General features: G+C 43.2%; 1 protein-coding gene across 4 annotated transcripts; it reads right to left on the bottom strand.

Moving 5' to 3' along the window:
• Positions 1-789: 789 nt before the first annotated feature.
• KCTD20 (potassium channel tetramerization domain containing 20) lies at positions 790-27987 on the bottom strand. 4 transcript variants are annotated; one of them, XM_027816537.2, is made up of 8 exons: positions 27895-27987; positions 9746-9945; positions 8782-9061; positions 7810-7912; positions 7173-7293; positions 6050-6247; positions 5435-5545; positions 790-4002 (listed from the first exon to the last, which is right to left on the bottom strand). In XM_027816537.2, exons 2-8 carry the CDS (start codon positions 9894-9896, stop codon positions 3710-3712), a joined length of 1257 nt encoding a protein of 418 aa, XP_027672338.1. In that variant the 5' UTR covers positions 9897-9945; positions 27895-27987; the 3' UTR covers positions 790-3709. The 4 variants fall into 4 exon arrangements, with proteins under 4 accessions (XP_027672338.1, XP_027672341.1, XP_005447073.1 ...); XM_027816540.2 differs by lacking the exon at positions 27895-27987 and adding an exon at positions 22639-22737; XM_005447016.4 differs by lacking the exon at positions 27895-27987 and adding an exon at positions 19379-19495.

The following is a 27987-nucleotide window of genomic DNA, read 5'->3' as shown; positions in this document are numbered from 1 at the left end:
GATGGTTGGAAGAACTAAATCTTTCTGGCAAAACGTGCCCAGCCTCCTGGCAGGGGTGGATGACCCTGGCCTTAGTCATGCCTACCTAGGTGTCAGATCAAGTTGGTTTTAATCTTTTTCTATTTTTAAAAGGGATAACAAGCAGTGAGCAAGTGAGGCTGGAAGCAAAGCTACACCCCCTCATTTTTTTTTTTTTTTTTGTAACAGGCTAAAATCAACTTGTAGTTCTTATTTCATTGCTTCACATTTGAGACAGCTCCACTTGTGAGTACAAGTTCTTGTTATCACTTCAGTAATTCCACTAAATTCCAGCTTGTTCAAACTCTTAACACCCTTCTCAAGTTTCATCAAGAAAACCCCTGAAATATATCCAACAATGAAGATGTAAATAAAAGCCAGACCTGCTCTAAAGCTGTCGGAGGCAGGCAGAAGTGGAGAGCATACTAATGAAAAAAAGCACCAGGGCCCATTACAGATGCCGTGTAGTTTATGGGTTAAAAGTCATGTCATCTCATACCTGTGCTATCTGCTCCTTTTAGAAGATCACAGCAACGAGTTGTTAAATTCTGAGGTTCTTTCAGCACAAACAGTAGTAACACTTCCGTGCAGCTGCTGCACGGGGTCCCTGCCAGATCAACCAGGCTCTGTCTGATGCAAAACTCCTTCTAAGACTTTGGGGTCACAGGCCACACTTTAGGAAGCAAGGAAACAAACCCTTCGGGGAATCTTTCTCATACCCATTTTTCTATTCCACATGTAAAACATTTTTTAAGAGCCAAACAAGCCAAATATAATTTATACTTTAATACAGAAAAGAAACCATACATCTGTAGTTCAAACACACCAGGGGTAACAGTTCAGTATATCTAGAATAAGACAAAACTTGACCTTGTAGCTGAAGTAGGTGACCATGAGAGAAGGAAGGCAAATGTGTACTTTTTCAATTTGATTTCGTATTCCAATGGGACTCACTCTACTAAAAAAAAAAAAAAAAATTAAATCCTGAATTAATCTTTATTTACTTGGGAAAGCCAATAAACAACTGGGAGTGGTAAAAACTGCACGGAAATCATGGAGGCTGAATAGCTCCAGGTCCAGTTGATCACACAGAGAACCAACAAGCTCCCACAAGGCACTGACAGGCCTTAGCTCTCAGGCAACAGCCTGCTGCAGTTAAGTGCCTGCGATCACTATTTTTAATAAACTGGCCAAATCCTTCAAGAGGCCTTAGCTGACCCTGGGCTCAGGGACAGACGCTGGTGGGATCTGTTCTGGCTGAGTACGGTACTTAGGTGTCAGATCCCATCAAGTGTTGTCAAAGTCAGATGATGGCTTGACACAGTCCTGCAGGGTGGTGCTCACCACCACGCACACTTCAGGTCCTTCGAGCGGAACACATATAAAACTCCAGCTCCAAGGCAGCTGGTCAATACCAATACACATTTACTTAAAACTTACACTGCTGTAAAAATAAATATACACACACACACAAAAATAATCCATGGGGCTGGGGGGGCAAGCTCCATCATTGCTGGGCGGACAGCCTCACCAGTGCCTTTGCTTGACTTGTGGGAACCGCTCGTTACCAAGGCAAGTAATGGGGTTGGTCTGGCCCTTAGCTGGAAGGTTAACGGTCCATATGTCTTCCTTTCTCTACTACAAAAATAGAAATTCATCTAGAGCAATAATGGTAAGTGACTGCACACCACCTCTGTGCAGATACTGAAGGACACTTCACTATACTGATCCAATGACACACAGGGAGAAATTTGCAAAAATAGTCAGGCGGACCTGGGCATCTGAACCCCTGGGACTCTCAGGAGGTCCTAAAGCGCTTTTGGAAATCTTCCCATAGGCACTTATAAAAAGAAGAAACCCATTTACTGCACTTAGGAAAGAAGCAAAAAGAGAAACACTGCAAAGAATGGAACCTGTATCCATACAAATGGGAACTAAATGTATCAGCAAGTACATGCCTTGGCAGAGATTTTCTTACTCGTAACTACAACAATACTCGTAAATCTTCAGGAAAATTCGTGCTCGATATTGTCATATTACTTACACTGAAAAAACCAAACATCATTAGCAGCAAACAGTTAACGGCAATCTTCAATGCTAACTCTACCACACACTTTGCAGACAAGACTAAGGATAATAAAAATTTGCTTGATGATACAACCCTGACAACAAGGGATTAAACCTTCTAGAGGCAGACCGATACCCACCTCTGTTTTGCAAAGGTAACTCAACGTGTAAGTGGTACAGGTTCGAGCAGCAGTCAATTGCAAGAGCAGAAGGTCACTTAAGAACCTCGTGAGGGAACATTTAAGTACTCCGCTCTGGGTACGCTGCACCTCTACAGAGCCACTGGAAATGATGGCTTTGCAAGGCAGGCTCGTTCTGCCTGATGTGCGGCTCTGTTGTGGCCATCAGGAATTCACCGTGCTAATCAGGGGTTAAGGAAGCCTACAGATAACTCCATGCTGCAGGAACAGGACCAGCGAGACTTCCACGTAACTGAGCTAAACCAGCCTGGAGTGTGTCACTACTTACAGCTTTGTGGGCCCCGAATCCAAAATGAACAGAGCCTTAACCACAGACTAGGATAACGTTCAGAGCAGCAAAGGGGAGTTGTTCCCAGGTACGTGTATTTTTCTCTACTGAAGGCTGGTTTACTATCGGTATTTCTTACCTGCCTGACAGCAAAATGGTCCAGTCAGTTCCAAACTGGGAAGAAAGCAACTGACCTTTTAAAGCTGCCAACGGTAGAGTGCTCCTTGGAGAGTCTACAGGAATTCTGACTGACTAAGGTTGACGAGATCAAGGATTCTACTCGGGTAGCAAACTGTCTGTACTGGGAGCTCCTCCCACTGGCTTTTTTCATCTTAGCAGGGGGATGGAGGAGACAACTTAAAGTCTTTAGCATGCACAGTCACCACTAGAAAGCTTCTTACATCTACTAGGCTACTAAACAGATTTACTTTGTTGGTAAGGTATCAACTACAGTCTCTTCTTTTTTTGCTTTTTCCTTCCGCATGATCTACTTGTTTTACTGAACAGACAACATCCCTAAAAACAATGCTTCCATCTTACAGAGAAGTATGTACGGGAAATTCCTGTGGACAGGCATATGCTTCCTATTGAATTAGTTCATCCTTCCCCAGACCAGCAGTACAACATGCTGGATGCAAAGCCAGGTGGCAGTGTAAACAGACTCCTCCACACTCAGGATTCTGTTGTCACAACTGTGCTACATTTCTGCTGGTTGATGAAAGAGGATCATCTGTCCTGCTTTGATGTTCGGTCCTTTGTAACTGATTATCACAAACGCAAAGCTAAGTGCCTAATGGTAAATGAAAGCTTTGTCTTGACAGGCCCAGACTTTTCCTCTCTCATGTCAAACAAGATGTTTCTAAATACCTCTGCTCTTCTTTTAGAACTTTAGCTAAAATATTCAGCATCCAACAATCTGGAAGCTTTTGTAGTAGAAACAAACAGCATAATTTCTTTTTGTTTGAGGTTATGTTGCTTTTGATTGCACAGTTAAACTATGGTGTGTGGCTCTTTATTAACATGCTTGAAATATGACAATGTAATAAGAGCATGAACGAGGATAAAGCACCTTGCAGGAGTTTGTGTTCCATCACCGGGGATGAAACTATGCTGAGACGTTCCCACACCAAGCAGGACTATCCACCCTGAGCCACGACTAATCTGGTAGATCGTTAACAGCCATTTGGGAGAACGGTGCGTTTAGCCTGTCCAGTTCATCTACTTGTGGGGGGTGATGCATTATAACCTCATGGTCCTCCGAAACGTCATCACCCACAGAGACTAGGTTTGTTAGAGATTTGCTCCGAACACACTGGAAATCAACATGACGGCTTTTGCCCTCTTCCTTTTCCCATGACATCTGGATGAACGGCCGTTGAACATAGTTGTATATCACTTCGGATCGGCCACCAGGCCTCCTCTTCACCTTCTCTTTACAGGTGGGATACCCTGGAAACACAGACAGCCAGTCAGTTGCACTACACAACTCTAACTTGCACAAAGGGACAACAGGATCCCAGAAGGATAGGAGTAGGAGGTAGGAGTGACTATGGGATCAGCCAGGACTTGGCAGACAAATGCTCACATTCCACATTAACCATTATTGGCTTGCAAAAAACATTCCCTTTTCCCCTGCAAAGGAATCCAGGAAGGCTGTACATTCTTCAAGACGGAAAGCTTAAAGGCACAGGCTGACCCCATGTGCTGGAAGATGAGCTGGTGGGGAAGATGACCAGCCTGGTTGAACAGAGCTTTGGCTGGAACTCAGGGAAAAAAAAAGGAGAGTTTATGACCTTTGGAAGAGAGGGCAGGCAACTCAGGAGCACTGCAAGGATGTTGCGAGGTTTGCAGGGAGAAAATCAGGAGGGCCAAACCCCAACTAGAATTCAATCTAGCTGCCATAAAAGATAATTAAAAATGTTCCTATAAATACATTAACAACAAAAGGAGGGCTAAGGAGAATCTCTAACCTTTACTGGATGCAGGGGGAAACACAGTGACAAAGGGTGAGGTACTTAACACCTCCTTTGCCTCAGTCTTTAGTAGAATGAAGACCAACTGTTCTCCAGGTACCCAGTCCCCACAATCCAAGGGGAAACAGTGACAGGGATGGGGAGCAGAATGAAGCCCCCATAATCCAAGGGAAAATGGTCAGGGACCTGCCACACCACTCAGACACACACCCGTCTATGGGGCCAGATGGGATCCACCCCAGCAGACCGAGGGAGCTGGCAAACTGCTCACCAGGCCACTTTCCATCATTTATCAGCAGCCCTTGGCTAACTGGGTTGGAACAGGCTGCCCAGGGAAGTGGCCGAGTCACCATCCCTGGAGGTATTTAAGAGACGTGTAGATGTGGCACTTGGGGACATGGTTTAGTGGTGGACCTAGCAGTGCCAGATTAACGGCTGGACTCTTTAAGGTCTTTTCCAGCCTAATAACTCTATGAAGAGAATTGTTTGTAGTCACGATCAATGGCTGCACAGCGTTAGCCATTTTGTGAGCAAACATAGCTACCATAAAAATGAGACAGTCTCCCAGGACATAGCACAACATTCTCTAAGGTCCCTAAGGGAATTCTTGGATCAGCAAGTGGAAGTGTTTGACTCCTGCATCCTGTTTACTTGGTCCTAAAGAGACAAGGCTTACTGGTACACGCTACATATCTTTCACTTTCCCTTAACTTTTAAGTCTTCTGGCTAATTTCCCTGTAACACGATAGAGGTGAAGGAACATGCCCAGCTTCTACTAGTCACATGAAAATAAATGCCTAGTAAAACACAAAGCAAAACAGGAAGCACCTAGAGTCCAGAGGAAACCAGGCTTTACTGCCTCTGAAGTCACCTGTTTCACAGTTTCCTTTGTTGAAGAAATACCTTACCTTCAATGCCAATGCGAATATTTTTCAGGCCCCGTTCCTTTAATACTGCTTTTGCAACATCGCGGTTCTCAATGTACTTGAAGAATCTGTACAGCTTGGAACTGTAAAGGACTTGGGAAATAAAAAGGCTGATTAGAATCTACAAGGTAGAACCTCTCCCTGTTTCTGATGTCTCTCAGCTGTGGGAGTGCCAAAACCCAGGTCTGGTTTCCACGATCTACTTCAGGTGTCTGTTCTCATCACTGGGATTACCTGCACTTCCCTGGTGGGAAACTAGTGATGCATATTACAGGCTGGATGGCGATGGGTGGGTAAACCAAAGAGTATTCACTCACTAGGCAGCCAGGAAAAGGCCAAGGAGGAGGCAACAAACAAAAGGGAAAGATGCAGTGAGTGCTGTCATTACCAACGCAGGCAGGCCGGCCAAAGCTCTAACAGCCAGGTACCCTGCCTCTGGCAGCAGCCAGTTCAGAAGGAAAGTACAAAACGGGCCTCCATGTGCCAGCACCTCTTCCTGGAGGAAGACTGCTCTTTGGGAATGGGTTCTTTCCTTATGGCCAGATGTCTGAGTGCATGCTGAACACAGAGCCAGGAGCCCCAGTGCAGAGCCCTTACTTTGCGAGTACTCCTCTCCCATTGGAGGTGGATGATCTTCATCCCAGTCCACGGTGTCTTCATCTGTCAGCACAACAATATGGCACTCACGTTCCCCTTTCCTTGCGCTATCCACCATTATAGGCAGAATTAGCTCCTCTAGGTAGCTATCAAACTGCTTGTGAGCACCATCGTTGGAGAGCTCGTGTAAGAGGGCACCTAATGAGACATAAATCATATGATGAGCTTTCTTACACAGTATGAAAACATGGCCCAGCTCTACACTTTCCAGATAAACTCAAGAGCACAAAATCCTTAACATATGTTCAGATGCATCAACAGCTTTCAGCTCCCGAATTGGCAAAAGCAATGTACTGGACTGCATTTCAAATGGAATGCAAATTACACTGCAGAACCATTACATTACCATTAAAAAAACCCACCAAGGTCCAATCAATACAGTGAAACAGCAATAGACTGAATAATTTAATTAATTATGAGACTTCAATTTGCAGCAGCAACTTCTGTCCATGAAAGCACATTTTGTGCCTTCTCTGTGATCACTCATCAAGAGGACAAGGTAGAAAATTCTACCCACAGCCTGTGCTATGATATACCCCATTTCAGTATAGTGCCTTTCACAGATCTGCCTATGTTAAAAGTACTTTTTTGCCAGCATACCCAGCAAAAAGCTGTTCTCAATGCGATCCCTTCATGACTAGGAACCCTCTGGTACTTTCCAGCTTTGGTATCTTTGGTTCCTGCTCTGCCCACCATCCTTTAGCTTAAATTATTCATGATTCTCTGGTACATTTTTAGACAGGAGTTATAACCCTGCTTTTAGCCTTCACTTTGTTCGGCTGTGAGAGCAAACTCTCGGCCTCTGTCACACAAGGAGGCTAGAATTTTTACAATTTCAGTTTGCTTTTTCGAGTAGTGTGCCTGCATTCTGCATGATTCAATCACTTCACTTTGGATTGACGCAACAAAAACCAAAGCTGTTTAAAGGCAACGCATTTAAAGTGAGTCACAGCGGCGTCCCTAACTTCATGCTTAAACTAAAGCACACTAATAAGAACTTGACTGAATCAGGATCAGAGGGCTCAACACCACGATCTAAGAGCTGATTTCTCTCTATACTTACTTAAATCTTGACATTTGATTGTGTTGAAATCAAAGTTTATGCAGAGGTAATCACATGTGTCTCGAAGGTCCGGGATGGAAATCCCATCAGGGCAGTTAATGATTCCAGTTTTGTAATAATCCTGCAAATAAAAGAACAGGTTTTGGAGAGAAAAATTAAGAATGTCTTGGGACTCTGATAATTTTTAATTAGTTCTTTGTTTTGTTAACAAATATTTGAGAGTTACAGAGGCTATATATAGCTCTGTGAGCAGTAAAAACAGCCCTACTTGTCTGAGAACCTATGTCTCTATGCAGATCCTCTTGGGTCTGATAAATGGTGAGCTCCAGTTAAAACTTTTCCCATGGCATAGGGTTTCATAACATCTTATATGCAATATGCATTTATGTGCAACCACAAGATCATGACACAGCTCAGGAACTAAACTGCACTACTCAAGAAAGGTAAAAGGCAACATAAGCAAATATCTGCGATGTTCACTCATACCAAAGTCTACTATAATTTTTAGAAAATCACAATGCAAACCAGTAATAAAAGAATATGTCCCGAGGGTGTGCAGCTGCCTGGGAGACGGCTCAGTTTTGCACATGTGACAGATTGGTGTTTTTTTTTTTTAAATCTGCAAACATCTCCTTACCAGCACAGTCCGGAACACAGCTGAGCTAATTCCTTCTGCGATTTCATATTCTCCCTTTTCATTTGGCCTGGTGAAATTATATTCTCTTCCTGGTCCAAACATTCTGAACAGATAAAAATCTATATAAATGCACAAGTATATTTAAATTCATTCATGCTAGAGGCCAACAGGAGCACTGATGTTAAACAAAACCAGCCGTGACACATATACACAGTAACCTGAAACCTCTACTTCAACCTCTTACATAGTAAATAAGCACAAGAGCTGTCTCTGCTAAGTCCTTCTGTAGGTGGACTCTGTCACTATAGCTACTCTACGGTACGGAACAAGCCACAGCCCAAAGAAACAGATCGTGCAACCCTGGGTCAGAAAATACCCTGGCAATAAAGCCCTTTAACCGACAATCACCGCATGCTTTTTCACCCCTTCTTTTACACAACGACCTGTGCAAGGGTCAGTAACCCAACAGAAACTGTCTCCCTTTGGTCAGAGATGGGTGAAAGTGCTGGCGGTACAGAAAATGAGTGCTGCTTCTTGCAGGAATAGACTCCAACCTTTAAGCCACGTTACAGGGAGCCGAGTAACTTCTCTTTTGGGACAGTATCAAAAGATAACAGCAGGAGGGGGATGAAGCACTATCGTTTTCCCCATTCTGGAAGGGAGGTTATCAGCTGTGAACAGATGTACTACTTACAAACAAGGCAAACACTTGAAGAGAAGGCAAAAGGAGACCATGTCTAGCTAATTATTGTTTGAAGGAAGAGGACCGAAGGGAGAATCTTATCTGCAGACCTACCAGCTCTCTCTACATCTGGTCACATTTTCAAGGCCTCACAGCCAAGTTCTGAGAGAGGTCAACCTTGCTTTGCTTGTGCATACAGATGAGATCGCAAAACAAACATTAGGGGTTTGCTCCATTTTAGCAAACATTTGACCCCTTGATGTATCTTGAAAATAGTGGAAATCACCCACCTTCCAAGCATAGTATCAGGGTGAGCAGTGAAAATCTGTGGATTCACTGCAAAGCGTGTGCCATCTACCACAAGCGTCACTTTCTCTGGAGCTGCTGTTTGTGAATTGCTGGTTGAAGACAAAGTGCAGCATCCATGGCGTTCCTGCGTATTAAAATATTCTGACTGTCTCTTATTTCCATCTTGGAAGTGACAGTTGTGCGTGTCTTCAGGAGCAGACAACATGCTATTGATCTGCGGATTTACTGGACAAGCAGTGTGTCGGCATTCAGAATCTAAACCTGAGAGACACAAACATTGCAAGGGTAAGATATCATTTATTGAAAAACATAATGAGAAAACTAAGTCAATACCATAACAAAGGATATCAATATACATAACTGTCAGGGTAACGTTACATGACATAAAACTAGACTGCGTTTTCAAATTGAGCCGGCAGTGGGATTTTGGATAAAAAAAAATTCCCCGATGAACCATGATGGTTAAATCTCCTCGTTAAAGCAGGATAGATTCAGCGTGTAAAGAGCAGGAGCACAGGAACTGTAGAGGGCCAGAAATACAGACACAGATTCCTAGCACTGATAACTGCTCTCACAGGAAAGCTGGAGCAGGAGCACGCACCACACCAGAGGTGGTTCAAGCCAGCAGTGCTTGATGCCCACTCCATGGTGGGCACACAGCTCATCAGGACTGTCCCAGGACAACCTCAGAAGAAGCTGCAAGTTGGCCGGCCAGAGCATACCTGTGCGATGATCTTGTCAAGACAGCAAGAACCTAAACGCTGCTGTGGACCCTTGTCCTTCACACCAGCCAGACAAAGGCAGGGTACATACTTCCCACTGCACACTGCCTTGGGATACCGAAATTTTTCCAAAATATATCACTCCTCAAAAAAAACCCCCAAAAAACCCCAACACAAAAGTATCTCCTGTAAAGATTCTATAAGGTAAAGACATTATCCTTACCCTCAGTCCTGGGAACTGCAGCAGGGCTGTGACCTCCTAGCACCACATTACTTTCTTCTGACTCATGGACTGCTACCGTTACGTTTTCCACAGAGCAACTGGACTCCAGATTTCTTGACCAGTCTGTCCCACCAGCAGAATTAACATTCATGCTGGGCCTCCGTGATGTGAGGAGTTGGTTGCGTTTCCTAAGAGAAGAGCTAGGAGAGAAAATACCAGGTTGTTAGTTTTGGAAGAAACTCTCAAGCAACGAAGGTCAAATCCCTGTACCTGGTACTTCAAGCAAAGTCCCTCAGGCTCAGAAGGCATTGCTTCAGATACTTAACTGTGTTTCAGAAAGGCTTGTGATGCTAGTTATGCCCCTACACTTACCTAGGAAGAAGGGAAAAAAGGTTTTAAAGTAACCAGGGATCTATTTAGTCTATAACCTTTTGCTTTTTTAAAATTAAGTCTAAAGCCACTGATGTCACTAGATCACACGTGTGATCTGCAAATACCTTCCTGGGCAATTGCCTGACCTCCAGACCACTAGAGCCCTTTAAAAATGTTTATATCTCTCTTGATTCCCCAGCACTGGCAAAATGAGCTCTGTAACATGTCTATAGCCCAAAATATAACATTTTCCCAGTTAACAGCTTAGGCATTGCCTCCTAACCACTCTTGAGGTTTGACTAGGAGGTTCCCTGCTCCCAGTCATTGCTTTTGTTTGGTCTCCCTTCTTGATTTATCACTCTGCTGTCTCAGTATTTAACCCAATATAGTCCTACAAGAAATACTCATATCGCATAGAACAGCCACGACTGCAGCAGCCTTGCATCCATCGTACCCTGGCTTGGCCTGACACACAATGCCTCAACCGATGCCATCCCAATCTTAAATGCTCTTTCAGCATATGCAGAAAGACATCTTCTGGTTTTGCTGTTTGGCCACCTTACTCTTAAGTGAAATTCTTCTTCCCTGTTCCTGTCTTTCAGATCCGCCTCACTCCTTTGTATCTCCTAACAGATCTCGGTCCCTCATTCTCTCTTCACCATTTATTTTGTCCTGCTATTGCCTTGGACAAGAAACTGTTCTCCTTTCTTGGCTTGAAGTATTTTCCTTTCACCCTCTCAAACATAAAACACCAATTTCCTCATTAATAAATTTTCCCAATTTCCCCCCCTGCAGAACAATTGCCCTGTGTCCTTTTCTTGGCTGAATTAAGACTCCAGGGCCCGCGGGTGCACTCTGTAAAGCACAGCAGAACACTGCCACGGCTAGATGCAAACCCGATAAAATACAGCACTAATAAAACAACAAAATGCCAAATAAGAGTTGGCGAGTTTTCTGGTCAGGACCCGCTGAGGACGAAGGCCTTTAATGAGCAGTTCAGTGGTGGGTTTCAAGCCCATCGTTACTGGCAGTCAGTGTAAGCATTTCATTCTTAATTAGAAATTTGAAAAAGGATTAACAATTCCTTCCTCTTGTTCCGTAAAACCAATACTAAGTTGCCAGCGTTATTGTATCTGTTTTATTTTTAGAAAATCTGTTGCTTATGCACCATGTGACATTCATCAGAAGGAAGATCTCTGGCCACAGCAAAACCATGTGAAAAGCTACTGTATTTTTTCCTTTTTTTTTAAAGGTGCTGGCTGGCTGGCAGGAACAGCAACGCGAGGAGCCCGGGAGAGTCACCTTAGCTCCAGCAAACGCAGCACGCAGTGCATCACTATGCAACCTCTCCTCTCACCAAACACCCAGAGCTGGTTGAGAAAATTCCCTTTCCCGAGGGAAAAAAAAAACTTTCCAGGCTGTTTTCTTGCACCCACTGCACCGGTTGCCTGGATTCTGGAGAGACCCCACTCATCAGTCCCACCAGAACCTCAGCAGTCCCTGTGAATGCTGCCTTGCATTTGGTCACAGGTGAACAAATCCATCCCTCTTTGCCTGAGCGAAGGGCAACGCAAACTCCCCGTGCAAAAACCCGTGCAAAAACCCGTGCAACCTCCTGCCCTCTTCTTACACATGTCAGAGCAGCGAGGGCAGGCGGGATGCTGGGCAGTGGGATGCGGATGTGCGGAGCACGCTGCACCGAAGCAGAACACGCCAACTGCCCCACTCACAACTTCAGGATAAACCTATTCCAGGAACGACCTATATAAACGAGTAAACATGGAGAAAATACTGTTTAAAGTAAACATAAATATGCAAACGCACATATGGTACAACACCCTGGAAGGAAAACTAAAAAAAAAGCCTTTAAATCAATTCCAGAATTGTCAATATCAAATGGAACAAGTCAACCATTCCCCTATTTCATATAGCCTATCATAATTATTGCAAGGAAATGGGATTTTCCAGACTGCAAGTGTTAAATATTTTATACAACTAACACTGTGCTTTCAAACACATTCACTGAATTCCAAACGTAATTACGCTATACTTTTTTGACCAAAATGCTTGAAAATTTGGTGACTGCCCAAACACCGTTTTTAAAACTGCAGTTTGATTTACTTAAGCAAATGTGTTTTGAGATGGGGAAAAAAAAAATATCCTCGTTGCATGGATACGTTATCACCTTGGGAAATCACCTTGGGAAAGCCCTTAAGAGGAGTAGTTTTTGAGACTAGCTAGTTGTCAGAACACAAATACTGGGTTGTGTCTCAGGGACTCTCCCCGCCCCCCGCCAGCTTTTATATATTGAAACAAGCTTCCTGATAAAACTGAGATGCTAACACACTCACTTGGGAACCAGATTTGCCCTGTGAGCTGACGAGAACTCTATTAAGAAAACTTGATAAGCATAAAATTTACTTCTTAGGCCTCTTTTCTTTCAAGAGTGCTCCACTGCTGCAGTTCTGCCGATAAACTCCCCTTGCACTGCCTGAACAACCTCTTGACTATTTAATACGTTACTTTGCAGAGAGAAGAATTTAGGCATGGAGCAGATCAGTAAGTTGTTCATATCTAGGCAAACATTAATTTTATCAAGGGACACTTACATTCCGTAACTTCACAAGCGGCCTGCCTTATAACCCTATTTAAGTGATGTCAAATAGCGTGAAATGCTTGCAGACTGAACTTTCACAACAATCAAATTGGGTTTGATGAATGTTGCCATCTTTGCTCGTCACCATAAGCTCTGAATTAAATGCATGCACAGTTCCAGAGACCCTGTGTGCCATTCCGCGGAGTCCTCTACTACAGTATCTCAGAAACTACACAACTATCATCAGATACATAGGAACTACAATACATGAATTTCCCCTGATCATTCCCCCCGCCTTTTCATGCTTAATCTGCTAAACAGGATTTTTAGGAAAAAAAAAAAAGCCCCAGCTGTTTGACACCTTTCTCCTCAGTCTTTTCTGTTACGCTAAGTTCAGCACCAGCGAAAGGTGCCAAAAACTGCAGCCGTGGGCAGATTCAGAAACAGATGCTCTTCACAACTGGGGTGGCTCTTAGGAGCATCAAATCTGACTTTCCTCATTAAATCTACGGGAAGCTGAACGTTCAGCCCTGCTGATAATCCGACTCAGGCCAAGCTAATGGTGCTTTCCTGTCTTCTGTCCCCTCTTGGCATGCCCAAATCCTACACAACATGTGTCAGCAGAATTGAGGTAAATGAGTAAGGATTCCTTTAGCACATCTGGCTGGGAGAATAAATGTCCAAACCAGTCATTTAACATGACAAATACACTGCAATCACACATACAACCCAGTAGGAAAACTAGTACATAAAGACTTCAGAAGGCCACACTCATGCCTGACCAGCTTACAAATGTCCTGGTCTCTTTCATGCCCAGGATCAAGGTGAACTACCTATGGTGAGAATGAATACCTATAAATAATAATTAGCACTATTCATCTTCAAAGCTTTTTACAAATATGAACGGCTCATTCCTCCTAACAGCCCTGGGAAGCACTGCAGGGAAGTCTTTTATGAGAGAAAACAGGGACACAGAAGAGACACCATCTTCTGCACTAGCCAGAGCATCAGGGCCACTAACTAACGAGGTGTTACGCTGACTTTTTGCACGTTTGCTGCTCAAGCGCCCTGGCTGTGCACCAGCAATTACCCTGCAGTTAGCAGGACAAATACTAGCAGGTTACAATCTTTTGAGGTCTGTTTCCATGCATGTTTCTACCCTCTGGTAAGCATGAATTGGCTGGTACCACAGAACCAATCACGAGCAGTAAATGAACACCCTGACTTGCTGGCATGCTCAGATCCTGAAGGACCAGGTAGGGACCAGTCTGCAGAAAACTTGGAAAACGCACAGCCTGTGGACAGCTGTATTTTGGGAGCTGGGAACTCGTGAATATCAAGAGCCTAGTGTCACGTTCAGCACTAAAAATCACAGAAAGAGCTCCTAAACAGGCTATGGTTGGTTGGTTGATTATTTTTTTTAAAGGAAGTATTACAGTCAAAAATCAAAATTCACATCTGACTCTGGCTGTTGGTTTTGCCTAACTTGGAGCATTTAAGTCCCTCCTCCCTCCAGAACATCAACAATGTTAAAAATGAGCTATGCAACTGAACAAGCATCTCTGTTCTCCAAACCATGCGCTGATGGTCACGGTGAAGTCATCCTTATTTGAAGTTGTTTAGAGCCAACACTTTTGTTGAGAGAAAAACATGGGAAGGACATTAAAAAAAATTTTTTTTTAAACACAAAGTGGGAACAGTTTGCATTGCATCTTTGGCACAAACAATTGATGCTACAAACCTTTTGCAGAGATAAAGAGGCTAATCCTTGTTCTACGTAATTCTTAAGAAAGAAGGAAGTGTACTGGAATATAAAAAGGCTGGGATGATCTTCAGCACGTTATCCTTCCCCACCCTAATGAATATGTGGCATGTCCAAACCCACTTCCCAAGGTATACAGTTCTCATCCAGCTACTGGAAAGTGCCGAATGGCTTAACTCGTAGAGGCCACCATAAACAGTACATCGGTGATGCGTGCAAAGAAAAGAAACTCAAATACATGTCCAGCAGAGAAAATCCATTTAGATGTCAGATATTTTATTAAGCAAAAGATATCAAAAGCATCAGTACAGACTTGCAGGTTTCTAACTTTTTATTATATTACTTGTTCCTTATCCTTGGGATTTTTTTTTTTTTTAAAGAGCCATTACAAAATATTTTAGGTATCAAGGTTGCAGAACTTCACAGAAACTTCAAAGAAAAATCATGAAAAGCTGAGCTGTCAGAATCTGTTGAAGAGTAAAGCCCTTTACTGTAACATTGGACAGCTTATGCACTGCTTGACTGTCATCTGGCACGACAAGAAGCAAGTCGTAAGGGAGCAGAAGTGAATAACCTTATTTCACCATTTGGTTTGTGAATTGTGAAGAACGACCAGCACACTGAGCAAGTGAATCAGATGGTTAGCAATCTTCCCCTCTTCCTAAACCACAGCATAACCACAATGACTTAAAATAAAACTCCAAACAACTCATTTTTAAGGTGACAACACTCCTATAAATCTACAAAAACATTCTCATGTACAATTATTCTCAGAAATATGAGCAAGCAGGAAACACACATATGCAGGGTGTGCCTGACCTAATTCTACAGTCTACTACTTTAGAACAAGATGTATTTCTAATATAATTGCATGCCTTTCAAAAAGTTTAGCCACGCTTTAATTTTTGTTGTGGTTTAACCCTAGCTGGCAACTGAGCTGCACACAGCTGCTTGCTCACTCCCCCTAGATGGGATGGGGGATAGAATCGGAAGAGTAAAAATGAGAAAACTCATGGGTCAAGATAAAGACGCTTTAATAGCTAAAGCAAAAGTTGGGCATGCCAGCAAAGCAAAACAAGGAATTCATTCACCATTTCCAATTGACGGGCTGGTGTTCAGCCACCTCCAGGAAAGCAGGGCTCCACCACACCTAGCAGTTACTTGGGAAGACAAGTGCCATTGCTCTGAACATCCCTCCTCTGCTTTTTTCTTCCCCCTACTTTATATGCTGAGCATGATGTCATACGGTATGGAATATCCCCTGGGTCAGCTGGGGTCATCTGTCCCCTCCTAACTTCTGGTGCACCCCCAGCCTGCTCGCTGGTGGGGTGAGGTGAGAAGCAGAAGAGGCCTTTGCTCTGGTAAGCACTGTTCTGCAATAACTAAAACATACCGGTATTATCAACACTGTTTCTAGCACAAGACCAAAACATAGCCCTGTGTTAGCTACAATGAAGAAAATTAACTCTATCCCAGACCAATCCACCACAATTTCTTAAAAGCTATCCTTGGAACATGCCAAAAGTTTCTATAAACATAAAAGCAGAAAAACAAATTTGCAATGATTCAATTTGTCCTCTGGAGAGACAAAGGGAAATCTCACAGTCCTAAGATAAATAACGAGAAGCCTTTCCTGTGCGTAAGGGTTAGTGAACCACTACAGGGTACATCTAAACCACAGAGATACCCAAGCCAGGAGAGATGCGCTGGCCCAGGCTGTGCTGTGCTGTACACAACCTGCGGATTTCGAGCTGTATCAGTCCTGCACCACGCTGAGTAAACCTGGCCTCTCTCGTGTAGTACTCACCACTACGTCCATCTCCTCAACTGGGCTGCTCTTGCGCAGCCTACACAATTTTGAAATTCGGTGAAATAAAAAGGCAGTGATCAAACTGGCTATGAAAAAATATCACATTGGCAAGTAAGCAGCAATCCAACTTTCTAATTTTCATTAAAACTATTTGCTTTTGATCATCAGATGCATACTTTCCTGGAGAGAGGGAGGAAGAGAAAAAAACCCCACCATACTGCTTGCCAGCTCAGTTCAGTGGCAATAAAAATTCCCCAGTTGCAGGGAAGCATTCCAGAGGGCTGTGCAGAACGAGAGTAACCCAACTGTTAGAAAGAAAGGCAAAAAGTAAAGTGTGCTTTAATAATGACTGAAAACAGATCTGGGGTCTCCTCCTGTAAATATGAAGGTAATCCACTGAAAACAGCAGGTTTGAATTTGCATGAATGAGACTGGAGTCACGCCCTAGGAATTTTGGCCCCAGCTTCTGTTCAATCCCACACCTGTAACTTGGAAGTCCCTGAGGATTTTAAAACCTAAAATGGAGAAAGCATGAAAAGGAAACGGCGTAGAAGGGCACTGCAAAAATACCTGCCAGGCTGCGCCTGCTCTGGTCTAGACAAAGCCTCCTGTATTAGTCTAATAAGTGCTCTGCTTTGTTCCCTTCTGCTTTCCCAGTAAGAGAGAAACACAGCACCATTAGCAAACTGGAAGAGACACAGTGTAAAAACTGCCTATTAAAACACATCTTCTGTAAAAATTGTATCAAACTCCCCTAGAGTTCAAAATGCAAGAAGCTGCCTTTCACAAGTTGCTTGGAGTAAACCCAAGCCTATCTGTCCTTTATCTAGTCAAAAATAAAAGCGAGCAATGGGCTCCCATTGTCAGTACTGCACAGTTTACGTAAGAAGAAAGGCACTTCCAAAGCAATGACACATCCTGCATTTAAATCTTACCCCCTGCTTTCAGCCAAATGCTGCAGTCTTAAAACATTTTAAGATTCAGAAGGCCTCATTCATTAGTAGGTGCTTTGGTTTTCATTTTTTTAAAAGCATTTTTCCAGTTGTCAAGTACAGACGTGGTTCCCCACTTACTATTCTCTTTTAAGCATAAGACTCCCCTAGGAGATCAGTTTTTACCCTCTTCCAGAGGTGAGGGGCCACATGTGAAGCTTCACCTAAGCAGGGAAGCTGGTGTCATCAGGCTGCCCTGGACCAGCATCCCCTCTAGGACAGGGGTCTGAGCCCCAGGCACTGCCCTTTGCAGCTGAATCAAACGAGATGCTCAAGGCAACGTGAGACTTGGCAGGTCAGAGGTTGGCCACTCGCTGGCACCTGTAGATAAGCCTGTACCACAGGAGAACACCATAGGAGTGCACTCACCCTGCATCAGATAGAAAATCTACCCAGAGCCAGTAACATGCTTTTCTCATACCTACTAATGATCCTTGTTTCATTTTCTGAACACAAACATAACCAGACAATAAAAGGGTGATTTATAGGTTGAACTAGCACAGACACATTACAGAAGGCTTTTCCCTTGCTATGAAATAAGTCTATCAATATACAGAGGATTCATCTTCCATCTGGTTTCAAGTTATGGATGGAAAATAATGTCCCACAGGACTGATGCAATGCAGGACAGCCTGCAAATTCTGGCAAGAGACAGCAAGAAGGCTGATGAAATGCTTGATTGTTTTCTCCTATTCTGTGCATAGTGCTTCACTGTTAGCAAAGTTTACACACTTACTCGTTTACTTGAGTCTTAACAAAAATCCACTGTTTCTACAAATGCAATTCAAAGCTACAGTTTGCAATATGGTTTTAATGGTTTAACACTGTACATCTACACCTTGATTTAAGACCCGTGGTTCACCGGGTCCTCCGGTAACTGCCAGTGCTAGGTTTATGCGCTGCAAGCTCACATCGTTCTTTTTCCATCAGCCCACATTGACAGCATCATTTCTTTTGCCAACTTACAATCACCAAGACTAATATATGCAGAAAAATTGTTGCGATTTATTAACTTGAAGTAACTTATTACAGGCTTTTCCAAAATAGGAAGGTTACACTGTGGCAGCCTCATCAACTAGCTAGATGAAGTGCATCACATAATGTCCTATCACTGGGTGTTTCAAAAGGGAACAAAATTTCTGAATAAGGCAACAGGTTAATGTTTTGCTAGGGCTATTTCCCTCCCTGCGAGGCTCAAGGTACTAAAGACCACAACCAAGTAACCTATAAAGGCTATTTCCACTATTGGGTTGGAGACAGTCATCTGAAAAATGATAGTTCTTCTATTTGATCCTCATAAAGAGCTTCTTAACACTACAGTAATGGCAGTTTTGCTAGTGCTATCTGATTAAATTCAGTCAGCAATTTAAATAAAGCTGGCCATGCCCACATATAATATATACCTCCTTTCTAGGCAGAAGGATGGAGCATGCAGATCTGATCAGGGTAAAACTGGTGAAAAACTGGTAAAAGATGAGCTGTTGCAAATATGAGCAGGATATTTTCCTCTAGAGACAGGAAAAACAAATGTTCCCTACTAAAATACAGAATACTAAGCTAAATAAAGTTTTAAGCCAGGTGACACCTGAGCTACACTTTGTCTTCACCTGTGTTAGATTAAGCTACAAATACTTCTGTAAAAATCTGCCAGCAGGAGCAATAGCAGCAGACAACTAAGTTTTGGTTTGCATTGCCTGTTCCACCATTTTCTGCAAAACTACTTACAAAGCTTTCAGAAAATAAAAAGTTTTAACAAAGCATAAAAGCAAGACCTACCTTCTCCCTTTAGATTTTAAAATGGTATTTACTTTTTTCAATCTTTTCTTCTTAGGCAGTTAAATCTAACTTGGTTTCAACTTCACACAGTGTCAGTTCCTGTACCTACACTACAAGAAGTCAAGCTTTTCAATTATAGGCTATACAAAAAGAAAAAAAAGCACAAGGACAACAGCATTTCTGAGAAAGCTCTAACCCCAAGTCCGATATACCTGCACCCATCACAACTTCTGAACAGAAATAATCACCCACAGTTCCTAGCATAACTCTAGAGCAAACCCTCTGCCAAGCACCCCCTTCTCAGACAACACAGCTCCTTACTTACTGGCGGCTCATATGTTCTCAGTGCTACCAGCACCAATATCCTGAAATCCTCCTTTCATAGAGGGAAGCACTAAGTCACAGCAAAGCTTCAGAGTTTAAACTGTTTGTGCAGTAATGGTCACTCCCCCAAAGCCCAGATGTCTGATTCATATAAATATTTCAGTTTAAAAGTCCCCACCCCCCCCAGCTGATTCATGAAACATTTGAATATAAAAATCTATACTGTTAACAAACAGCTTTGTTTCAAGCCTCCTCTTTTCAGAAAAAGCCCCCCCAAATCTCTCCCCCCTCAGATTCCCAGTTCAGCCTGTTTTTGCAGGAATTGTGTGGCAGAAAAGGCAGTGTGCTACTAAACCTTTAATGGCAGATGAATAAATATGCTCCTGCCACTCATCTGCCACACATCCCCTTACGCAGGCAGAAAGGCATCAACCAGCAGAATTTCCGAATATGTGCATAACCACCTGCATACAGATTCCCAAGTCCAGAAGACCTCAGACAAACAAATTTACATCAACTGAGGATAAAATAAGTTATTTTGCCATGTCAGTGCCTGCAAGATACATTGCTAATGAGTCCCAAAGGGAAGTACCACCTCCTCTCAGCGCTCAGGTGCCTATGCACAGCATTGCAGAGGCATTACACATTTATGTCACCTGGAAATGTTACCCTCTACGAATTCAAATATTAAATCAGTCTATTCTGTTGTTCTTGACACTCTCCCCTAAGATATATCTGGATTGCTCAGAGATTGCTCCAAACACAGTTTCACAGATCAACAGAATTAAATATATCACATATCACCAATAATATATTATTTTAAATGCAAATAGAGCCTGAAGTAGGAAACCATTCTCATCCTGACTCATGCTAGTGATAAAGCATGTGTGTGTAGTGACAAGTTTTAAAAGTCTTAACAGTACATTGCACCTGAACATATTAATGAAAAAATGCCTTAAAACCAATCCAAACAATCCAACATAGTAAAATCAAGTTGTCACTAATTTACTATCTCATGTTTGTACTGTACATATATACACTATATCACAAGCACTTACTACTTTTGGTTTGGGGGCAAGCTTTTAATCTTTTAACGCCCGATTATGTAGTCCATACAGAAAGAGGTGCAATAACGCACCTGTAGCCTGTGGAAGAGGTTGTGGAGAACGTAAAGGAAGAGCAACAGGCTCTCGTCACTAAGGCGCATGTCTACACAGGGTGAGGGACATGCAGTGGGGACAGTCACTTGTTCTTCTTGGCAGCTGGTGCAGTGCTGTGTTTTGGATTTGGCGTGAGACTCACGATAACACACCGATGGTTTTAGTTGACGCTAAGTCAAGGATTTTTCCGTTTCTCAGGCCCTGACAGCAGGAAGGCTGGACGGGCACAAGAAATGGGGAGGGGACGCAGCCAGGACAGCTGCCCCGAACTAGCCAAAGGGATATTGCATACCACATAACATCAAGCTCAGTATATAAACCGGGGGCAGTTAGCTGCAGCCGGGCGATTGCTGCTTGGGGCCTGGCTGAGCATCTGTCAGCAGGTGCTGAGCATCACTTTTTTCCATTCCCTTTGGATTTTTGTCCCCCCTTCTAATTGATTTTATTCTATTTCAAGTGCTAAATTGTTCTTACCTCAACCTTTGAGTTTTACCTTTTCCCCTGATTCTGCGCCCCATCCGACTGGGGGAGAGTAAGCGAGCTTAGCTGCCGGCTGGGGTTAAGCCACAACAGGCAGGTTCCATCATTCAGGACTATGAAAATCCCCCCTGAGCACACAGTGCTCAACATCGAGGCAGCTTGTTGCACTTTGAAAGCATGCAGTAGAGCATTCACCCCAAAAATCAGCAAGGGGGAGACAGCAGGGTATAAGTTAACAGTTCAGCTCACACTTGAGGGGCTGAACCCACCGTAAACCCCTCCCCATCTCCTCCACCAGTGGCCTTAGGAGAGCCAGAACCTGCAGACAGTGCCTGAAGCCCAGTACCCAGAGCTGCTGCCACCATCACCTGCAATTTCGGCCTGCAACACAGGGCCCCCACACCAACACCCAGCCTGCAGCACCATAAAGGCTAAATAAACTACCCTACTTATTATATTAGCATAGCAACTGTCCGGTGTGGATCCTCTTGAGAGGAGGATCAGTTTATTAATCAGTGTATTTTGAAATACACAACAGTTTTAATATGAGTGGATTATTTTACAGCAGAACATAAGTAGAGAGAATATCCAGACTAAAAAGAAATATTCTCTCCTCACTTACTGAGCTTTTAGTTTCCTACAAAAGGTTTGTTGGTATTTCACCCAGAGCAAAAAGCACCTACTTGCTCTGACTCTTATTTAGAAAGGCTGTGAGCAGCTTAAAACTCCACCTTCCTTCTCTGGAAGGAATCCCAACAAGTAACTGCTCACTCATTCCCAGCTCATCTGCTACAACTCCAACTGCCATTCATTTTTAACCAATTACATGGCAGCGGCTTGAAAAACTAACAATAGATGGCAGATTTTTGAAAGTTGAAGGCAGTTACAGTAGCTATTCACCGAAGAGATTTCAGAATAACACAGCATACCACATAAAAAAACCCAAAAAAACCCACCACCACCCAAGACAGGGAAGCTGCACACTGTTTAATGAATGCAATTAAATTTGAAAGTAAATATTCCAGTCTTGAAAGAGCGGTTCACCTGTACTACAGTCAGGAGGAGCTCAGTGCTTATTGATGTACTGGAATAAGCTCTGATCCACCTATACACCTCTGTTTCAGGGCCCAAGGGAGGGCTGTGTGAGGGGGATGGGAATGGGAAGAGAGAATGGGAATGGGGAGGGGGCACAGCATAGCAAGCCAGCCCCTCGACCTGCAGGGCCGGGCAGTGCTACACTGATTAAAGGTTCAGCAGCAGTTTGTGTCCAGCGTGGAAGAGCAGAAGTAAGCTTTGCAAAACTCAAGTGTCATACTACAGCACAGGAGATCTTTACCTAACTTTGGTACGAGGCAGGCTGGTAGGGGATCCCGGCCAGGGTGATTACCCTGCATCAGCAGGAGGCATTGCTGTATCTCACCACGACAGCAGAGCAAGTGGCTGGAAGCCAGCTCAGACAAAGCCACCGAAGCTACAGCTGTACCGTCGAGCCGAAGGGCTGAGATACTCCGTACAAGCAGAGGCATAAGCAAAGCAAAGACTCTCAGTGTCAAAGCGATGGAGTTCTCAGAATCAAGCAAACTGCGTGATTCACATTAAGCAAAACAAACATAAGGCCTACCTTTTAGAGTGCAGTCACATGAGTAAACTCTGCAAGTAATACTACAGTAATCCGAAACCAAAATAGAAGGGTTTTATTTAGCACAATTACAGCTCTTTGGGAAAACACATCTTATTTTTAGGGAAACAAGAGCGGAGGCTAAAATTTCAGCTAGGTAAAGCCAACCATTAGCACTCTGTCAACTTATGTCAGTAGAGAACTTGGTACCTTATTTTCAAGAACTGAAAAACATCTTGCTCAAGATTTCAAAATAACTATGGTTTATGGTGGTACATTGGCAAGACACCTCTTGGTTTGTTTACATGCCTGGATAAATATTTTACATGTCAAGCACAGTTATAACACTTTCTAAGAATATTCCATTACATTCTTTCTTATGTGACTAATAATTCTTTCACAAAAATATTTGACTAGTGTCACGTTTCAGCAAAATTAGCCAGGAACTGTAGCTGTATTTTGTGGGAGTTTAAAAAAGGGAAAATACCACTAAAAAAAAATACAAAACTGAAAAAGCAGAGATGATGCCTATTTCAACACACATAATGAGGTGTTCGTGCAGAGGAAAGGTGCCCATTTGCGCCCTCAATAAGGTTGCTCTTGAAAGTGGAAAGTTCTAAAATTGAAATGTATTCCAGAACAGTCCACTCCGGCTCATTTTTAATCTGACAAGCAAGCAACCCATCAATATTCTAGCCAAAACTGCAGCTGGTTTCATAAGTGTTTATCTCAAAGACAACAAGCAAAAGAAAGGCCAGGATTTTTAAAAACCTATTTATTTCAAGGAAACAGTCTTCAAAGGCTACCCTTATGAAGAATATTCAACTCTGCTACTGAATAATCCAAGAGATTCACAAATAAATTAGCATATGCCAGTAGCAGAGCTTATGCATAATTTTAATAAATCTTGAACAAGAAGATAGGTCTTATTGCAGAGCTTGCTAATTAAAGTGTCTATTAATGTACAAAGCAGCTCGCTCTAACCCTAGGATTTCAACTCAATCCCCATCACACGTGACCAAAACTGTGACATTTTCGTGCTCTAAACGTGGACTGCATGAAACGAGTTTGCCATTGTCAATCTGGCTGTCAACCAGACAAGACACTGACACAAAACCACCATCACTAAGTGAACCTCTCGGTGGTAAATGCAGACCAAACCTCAAACCAGCAGAAGTCTCAGCACGCTCAGCACCACTGGGTGAATGCTTCTTCCAGCCCCCTCCGTGGGACACTGCGGGAGCAGCACGAGGCTGCTGGTGTGCTGTTTGTCAGGGCTCCAGCTGCTCCGGGGATAAGTAAAGCCTTTAAGTCTCACGGCTGTCAATCTGGCTGGCCCAAGTTCACAGAAGGTTTTGAATTGTTATTTTTAATTCAGCCGTGACAGTCTCCTAATTAAAGATAGCACTAAGCGTCTGCAGCAGACAGGGTGAGAGACTGGAGAAGAGACTATTTTTTGCATTAATAATAGTTTCATCTTTCAGAAATGCAGTAATTCCACTCTACAAGTGGTGAAATGACATTTCATGTAGCTGTCCACAAAACCTTTAAAATGGTCTTGGAATGACTTAACAGCACAAAGTGAAGACATGTACAGATGCCACAGCCATGGCATATTAACCAATTTTCTGAAAACAATTGAGCTTTTAGGAGAGGCCCACCCCATGATCTTGGCAAAGAACATTTTGTAATAGGGACATTTGACAGACAGGGTACCTTTTAAATATAGCACAGCCCTAATGCACTAAGCTCTCCACAGCTTTATAACTACCAGTAAACAGAAATCCAGCTTCCCCCTTGCTCAGCCAACACTAGGTAACAGACATAATTAGACTGGTTTCACTTCAGTATCTTGTGCAGGACGTTCAGAGCTAACCATCTCAAAAACAGCCGTTTACCACCTCCTCTCCCACTTGCTGCTCGCACATGTCCAAGAAACGCACATGATCGAAAGCCATTAATTTGGATGCTGCACTAGTGGAGAAAAATATTGATCATACTCAAAAAGAAGGTTTTAAATGGCTGTGCAGTACAGCTTAGTTCAGAGATAAGCAGCATTAGGAGTAAAAGCTAAAACCTGTCTAGTCCAAAATGACTCAAGCATTAGCAAATCTACACACCATAAGAATGGATCTCATAGAAAATGTGGATATGGGCAAAAACTTGAGGTTTTGAGGTGCTTTACATTAAAGTTAACCCCATTTCACAAATATACCTGAATCATCTGATTTGAAGATCACTGAATGATCTTATGATTTTTTCATATTTGCAACTTGGTCTGTCTGAAAGGAGAAAGAACAAGTAGATCCTACAGAAAACAGCCTGTAGAAGAAAAAAGATTATGTCCGTATGTAGTAGAGAGACTCTATAGATTTAACAAATCAAACCGTAACAGCAAATCAGCACTTACTGAAATTTACATAACATACATTTGTTTGATATGCATTAGTTGGCCTCCTGAACAAAGTTACAAGACGACAAACTTTTTTAAAACCTCCAAAGACTCCTTTCCCAACACACAGAGTCTTTTCCTAAAAACTGTATCTGTATAAAAGGCCTTTGCTATCGTGAAGTTCCATCTCCCAAGCGTGTATCAGTCACTAACACCTGACGAAGGGCAGTCTTCTTGAAAAGCATTAGACAACAAGGAGGTTTGCAAGCGCCTGCCAGAACATTTATGTCAATGGATTAGGGAACTCATTCATAACTACCAACTGCTACAGCAGATAACATTCCAGGCAGACGTAACCTTTTCCATGGCTAGAGATTATGCAACGCCATGATTTTTAATCCACTCACGCAGAGGAAGAAGAAATTAACTAGCTTTCACATAGGTTAAAGCTTCCTTATTCTGTTTTTCCCCCTCCATTATTTGTTCCAGTTATGTTGAATTAGCAGATGATACTAACTGCACATGAACTGGGAGACTTGTAAAATCCACCCAGCTAATTTCCAGTCCTACTAGAAACTCTGCTGCTGCAGCCACTGCCTGCAAAGTTTCTCTCTTCCTGCCTTTTCCCTAATCGCCTCCTTTGTGGACCTTTCACTCCAGTTTCTCGAAGTTATCAGAACACCCTGAGTGGGAACTCCAGTCATTCAAGTTATAAAACCAGATAGCACTTAGAGAAAAACAATGTCAATGATTATTAAACTAAGAAACATTGCTAAAGTTGGAGTACGTGCTTAATCAAGACAGTTAACAGGACATCCTACAGCATCATGTCGAGTCACAGGTTAATTTCAGGAAATGTGACCAGCAGTGAGCCACAGTGCTGGGCTCCACCTACACCTTCTAGACCCACAACTACATTTATTGAGGAAACCCTTCTTTTTACTAAATATGGCCTTGCTATTTTGGCCTGCCTAATCTGTTTTTCAAAGCTACGCTGACAAAACTTTACATACAAGAAGCATTATATGGTAGCAGCAATCACTAATTATGCAGTTTCTTACTGCTGTCACAAAAGCAGGCTGCCACCAGACTTGCACGTTGTTCTCGCGCTACTTGGTTGCGATGAGCATTAGGCACGAGGTTCAGTTCTGCTATTTTTATGGCTGCTGAGCTCTACTTCCTTCTGAAAACTTTGATTTCATGGAGCAAACTACTACGTCCCAACACACGGGTCAGGGACACAGTGCTATTTTGTGAGAGCTAGTTGGTTGCTGCATTCATTTCCCAGTTCTTGTAATACACGCTTTTGCCACTGAAAGTATGACTAATAAATTTTCATCTGTATTATTTGCAAAGGCAGAGACGATTCACACAGAGCTGTGCTCTCATTTCTCTACCTTTATTCCATTTTCTTCACCCTTTTAGTTGCTTCTTTTGGCTATTTCAGCATCAGATCCCAGGTAGTTTTCTATCCTCACAGTAAATTGCTGACTAGCTCTCTAGTTGCTCTGACACTGGGATACATATGACCTGTTCCAGTTATAGTTCACAAGGGTATTACTATATTTGCGTGTTCAGTAGCAAAACTGATGCAATGACTGAACATTCCCACGCTGAGGAGCAATCAGCGGATTAACATCATTTTTAACAGCTGCACATTTCAGGCTGTTCTGTGGGCAAAAGCCAGGGAAAAAAGAACCCTGGCCATCACAGACAAAAATGCTGAACTTCAGCAACAGACCATATTCGATGCTTCTTCTAAGACTAACAGTCATTTATTTTACTTCTCAATTTCAGGCCTGTGCTCATGAAACAGCTGCCCTTGAAATGTCCTAGCCCTCTTTTCTGCTCCGACAAGTGGAGCCAAAAAATAAGCAGGCCAGCACGCCGTCTCTGCTTGGGCCAGAGGACACATCGTGACCACAAAGCAGAACTGGAACAAGGCACAGGAGGAGTAAACGGCCACGAAAGGTGATGAAATGAGACATAGGCAAGTCCCAGGACTGCAGTTACTTACACGACCTGTAATTATCTCCCTGTAACAGACTCCTGAAACACACCCATGTGAAAGCCCACTCTGCTCTGCCTTTGTGGTTCTGCTGTGTTACAGCCCAGCCTAGTTCGGTCACCAGTCTGCTGCAAAGGAATTCCAGTCACCATTTCTGTGGGTGCGGGCTAGCAAGGTCTTGATAAAAAAAATCTCCCCATTACTTCTAGACCTGAGACTACAGGATGTATTCCTCATCTCTGCTCTTCTGTTATAACCCCTTTCTCCAGAAAGCTGGATGTCCTTCGACCCTCAAAACCACTGCTCCTTGGCCTCTCCTCCCACCACGCACAGACACATCCAGGGCTCCATCGTAGCTGTGAGCTGCCCGAGCCTCTCTGGGGAATGTGTGGTAGCAAAATCAGGATGTCAGGCTCTGTAGCAGGGATCAGCTGCTAGCTGTTCTCGTCTCACAAAACTGCAGTCTGATTTTCACGCTGCTGATCTGCCTTTCTCCATGCTGCAGGCTGGACGGAGTCCCTCCTGTAGGTATCATCCCTGCCATGCAGCAGTGGTTGCCTGTTTTTTCTCCAGGACAAAGCGGGGCTGCGTGCTTAAGCACCCCCTATTTACCCTGGAGCACAGGGGGTTGGATTCATCTCACCTGCGCTGTCTAGATTACAAGTCCCAGCTCCTCTATGCAGATACTGGTAAAAAACAAGCACTGGAAGGCAATTCAGCTCCTCAGAATACAGATGGGATCAGTCTGGGCTACAGGACCAAAGATGAAATCTGGGAATTTTTCAGTATTCAATATTCAATAGGCAACAATTCACATGGCAAGGCCATCCAAAAGCCAAGGACCCAAAATTATACTAACCTTGACAAAAGATGGTCCACAAGTGCTAGCTGACTGTCACGTTGGAATGAGAGGGGATGTTAGGATCAGAAACCTAAGATCAGAGGGGCTTTC

This window comes from Falco cherrug, chromosome 16 (genome assembly GCF_023634085.1).
Source record: "Falco cherrug isolate bFalChe1 chromosome 16, bFalChe1.pri, whole genome shotgun sequence".
Lineage (NCBI taxonomy): Eukaryota > Metazoa > Chordata > Aves > Falconiformes > Falconidae > Falco > Falco cherrug.
This window is presented reverse-complemented; position numbering and strand designations above follow the sequence as displayed.

What these genes read in the sequence shown, in the direction of transcription:
- KCTD20 (XM_005447016.4), bottom strand. An exon ending in CCTGATACTATGCTTGGAAG is followed by an intron (nt 7,913 to 8,781) that starts GTGGGTGATTTC and finishes TTATCTGTTCAG; the next exon opens with AATGTTTGGACCAGGAAGAG. An exon ending in TATTCGCATTGGCATTGAAG is followed by an intron (nt 4,003 to 5,434) that starts GTAAGGTATTTC and finishes CTGTGTTTCCAG; the next exon opens with GGTATCCCACCTGTAAAGAG.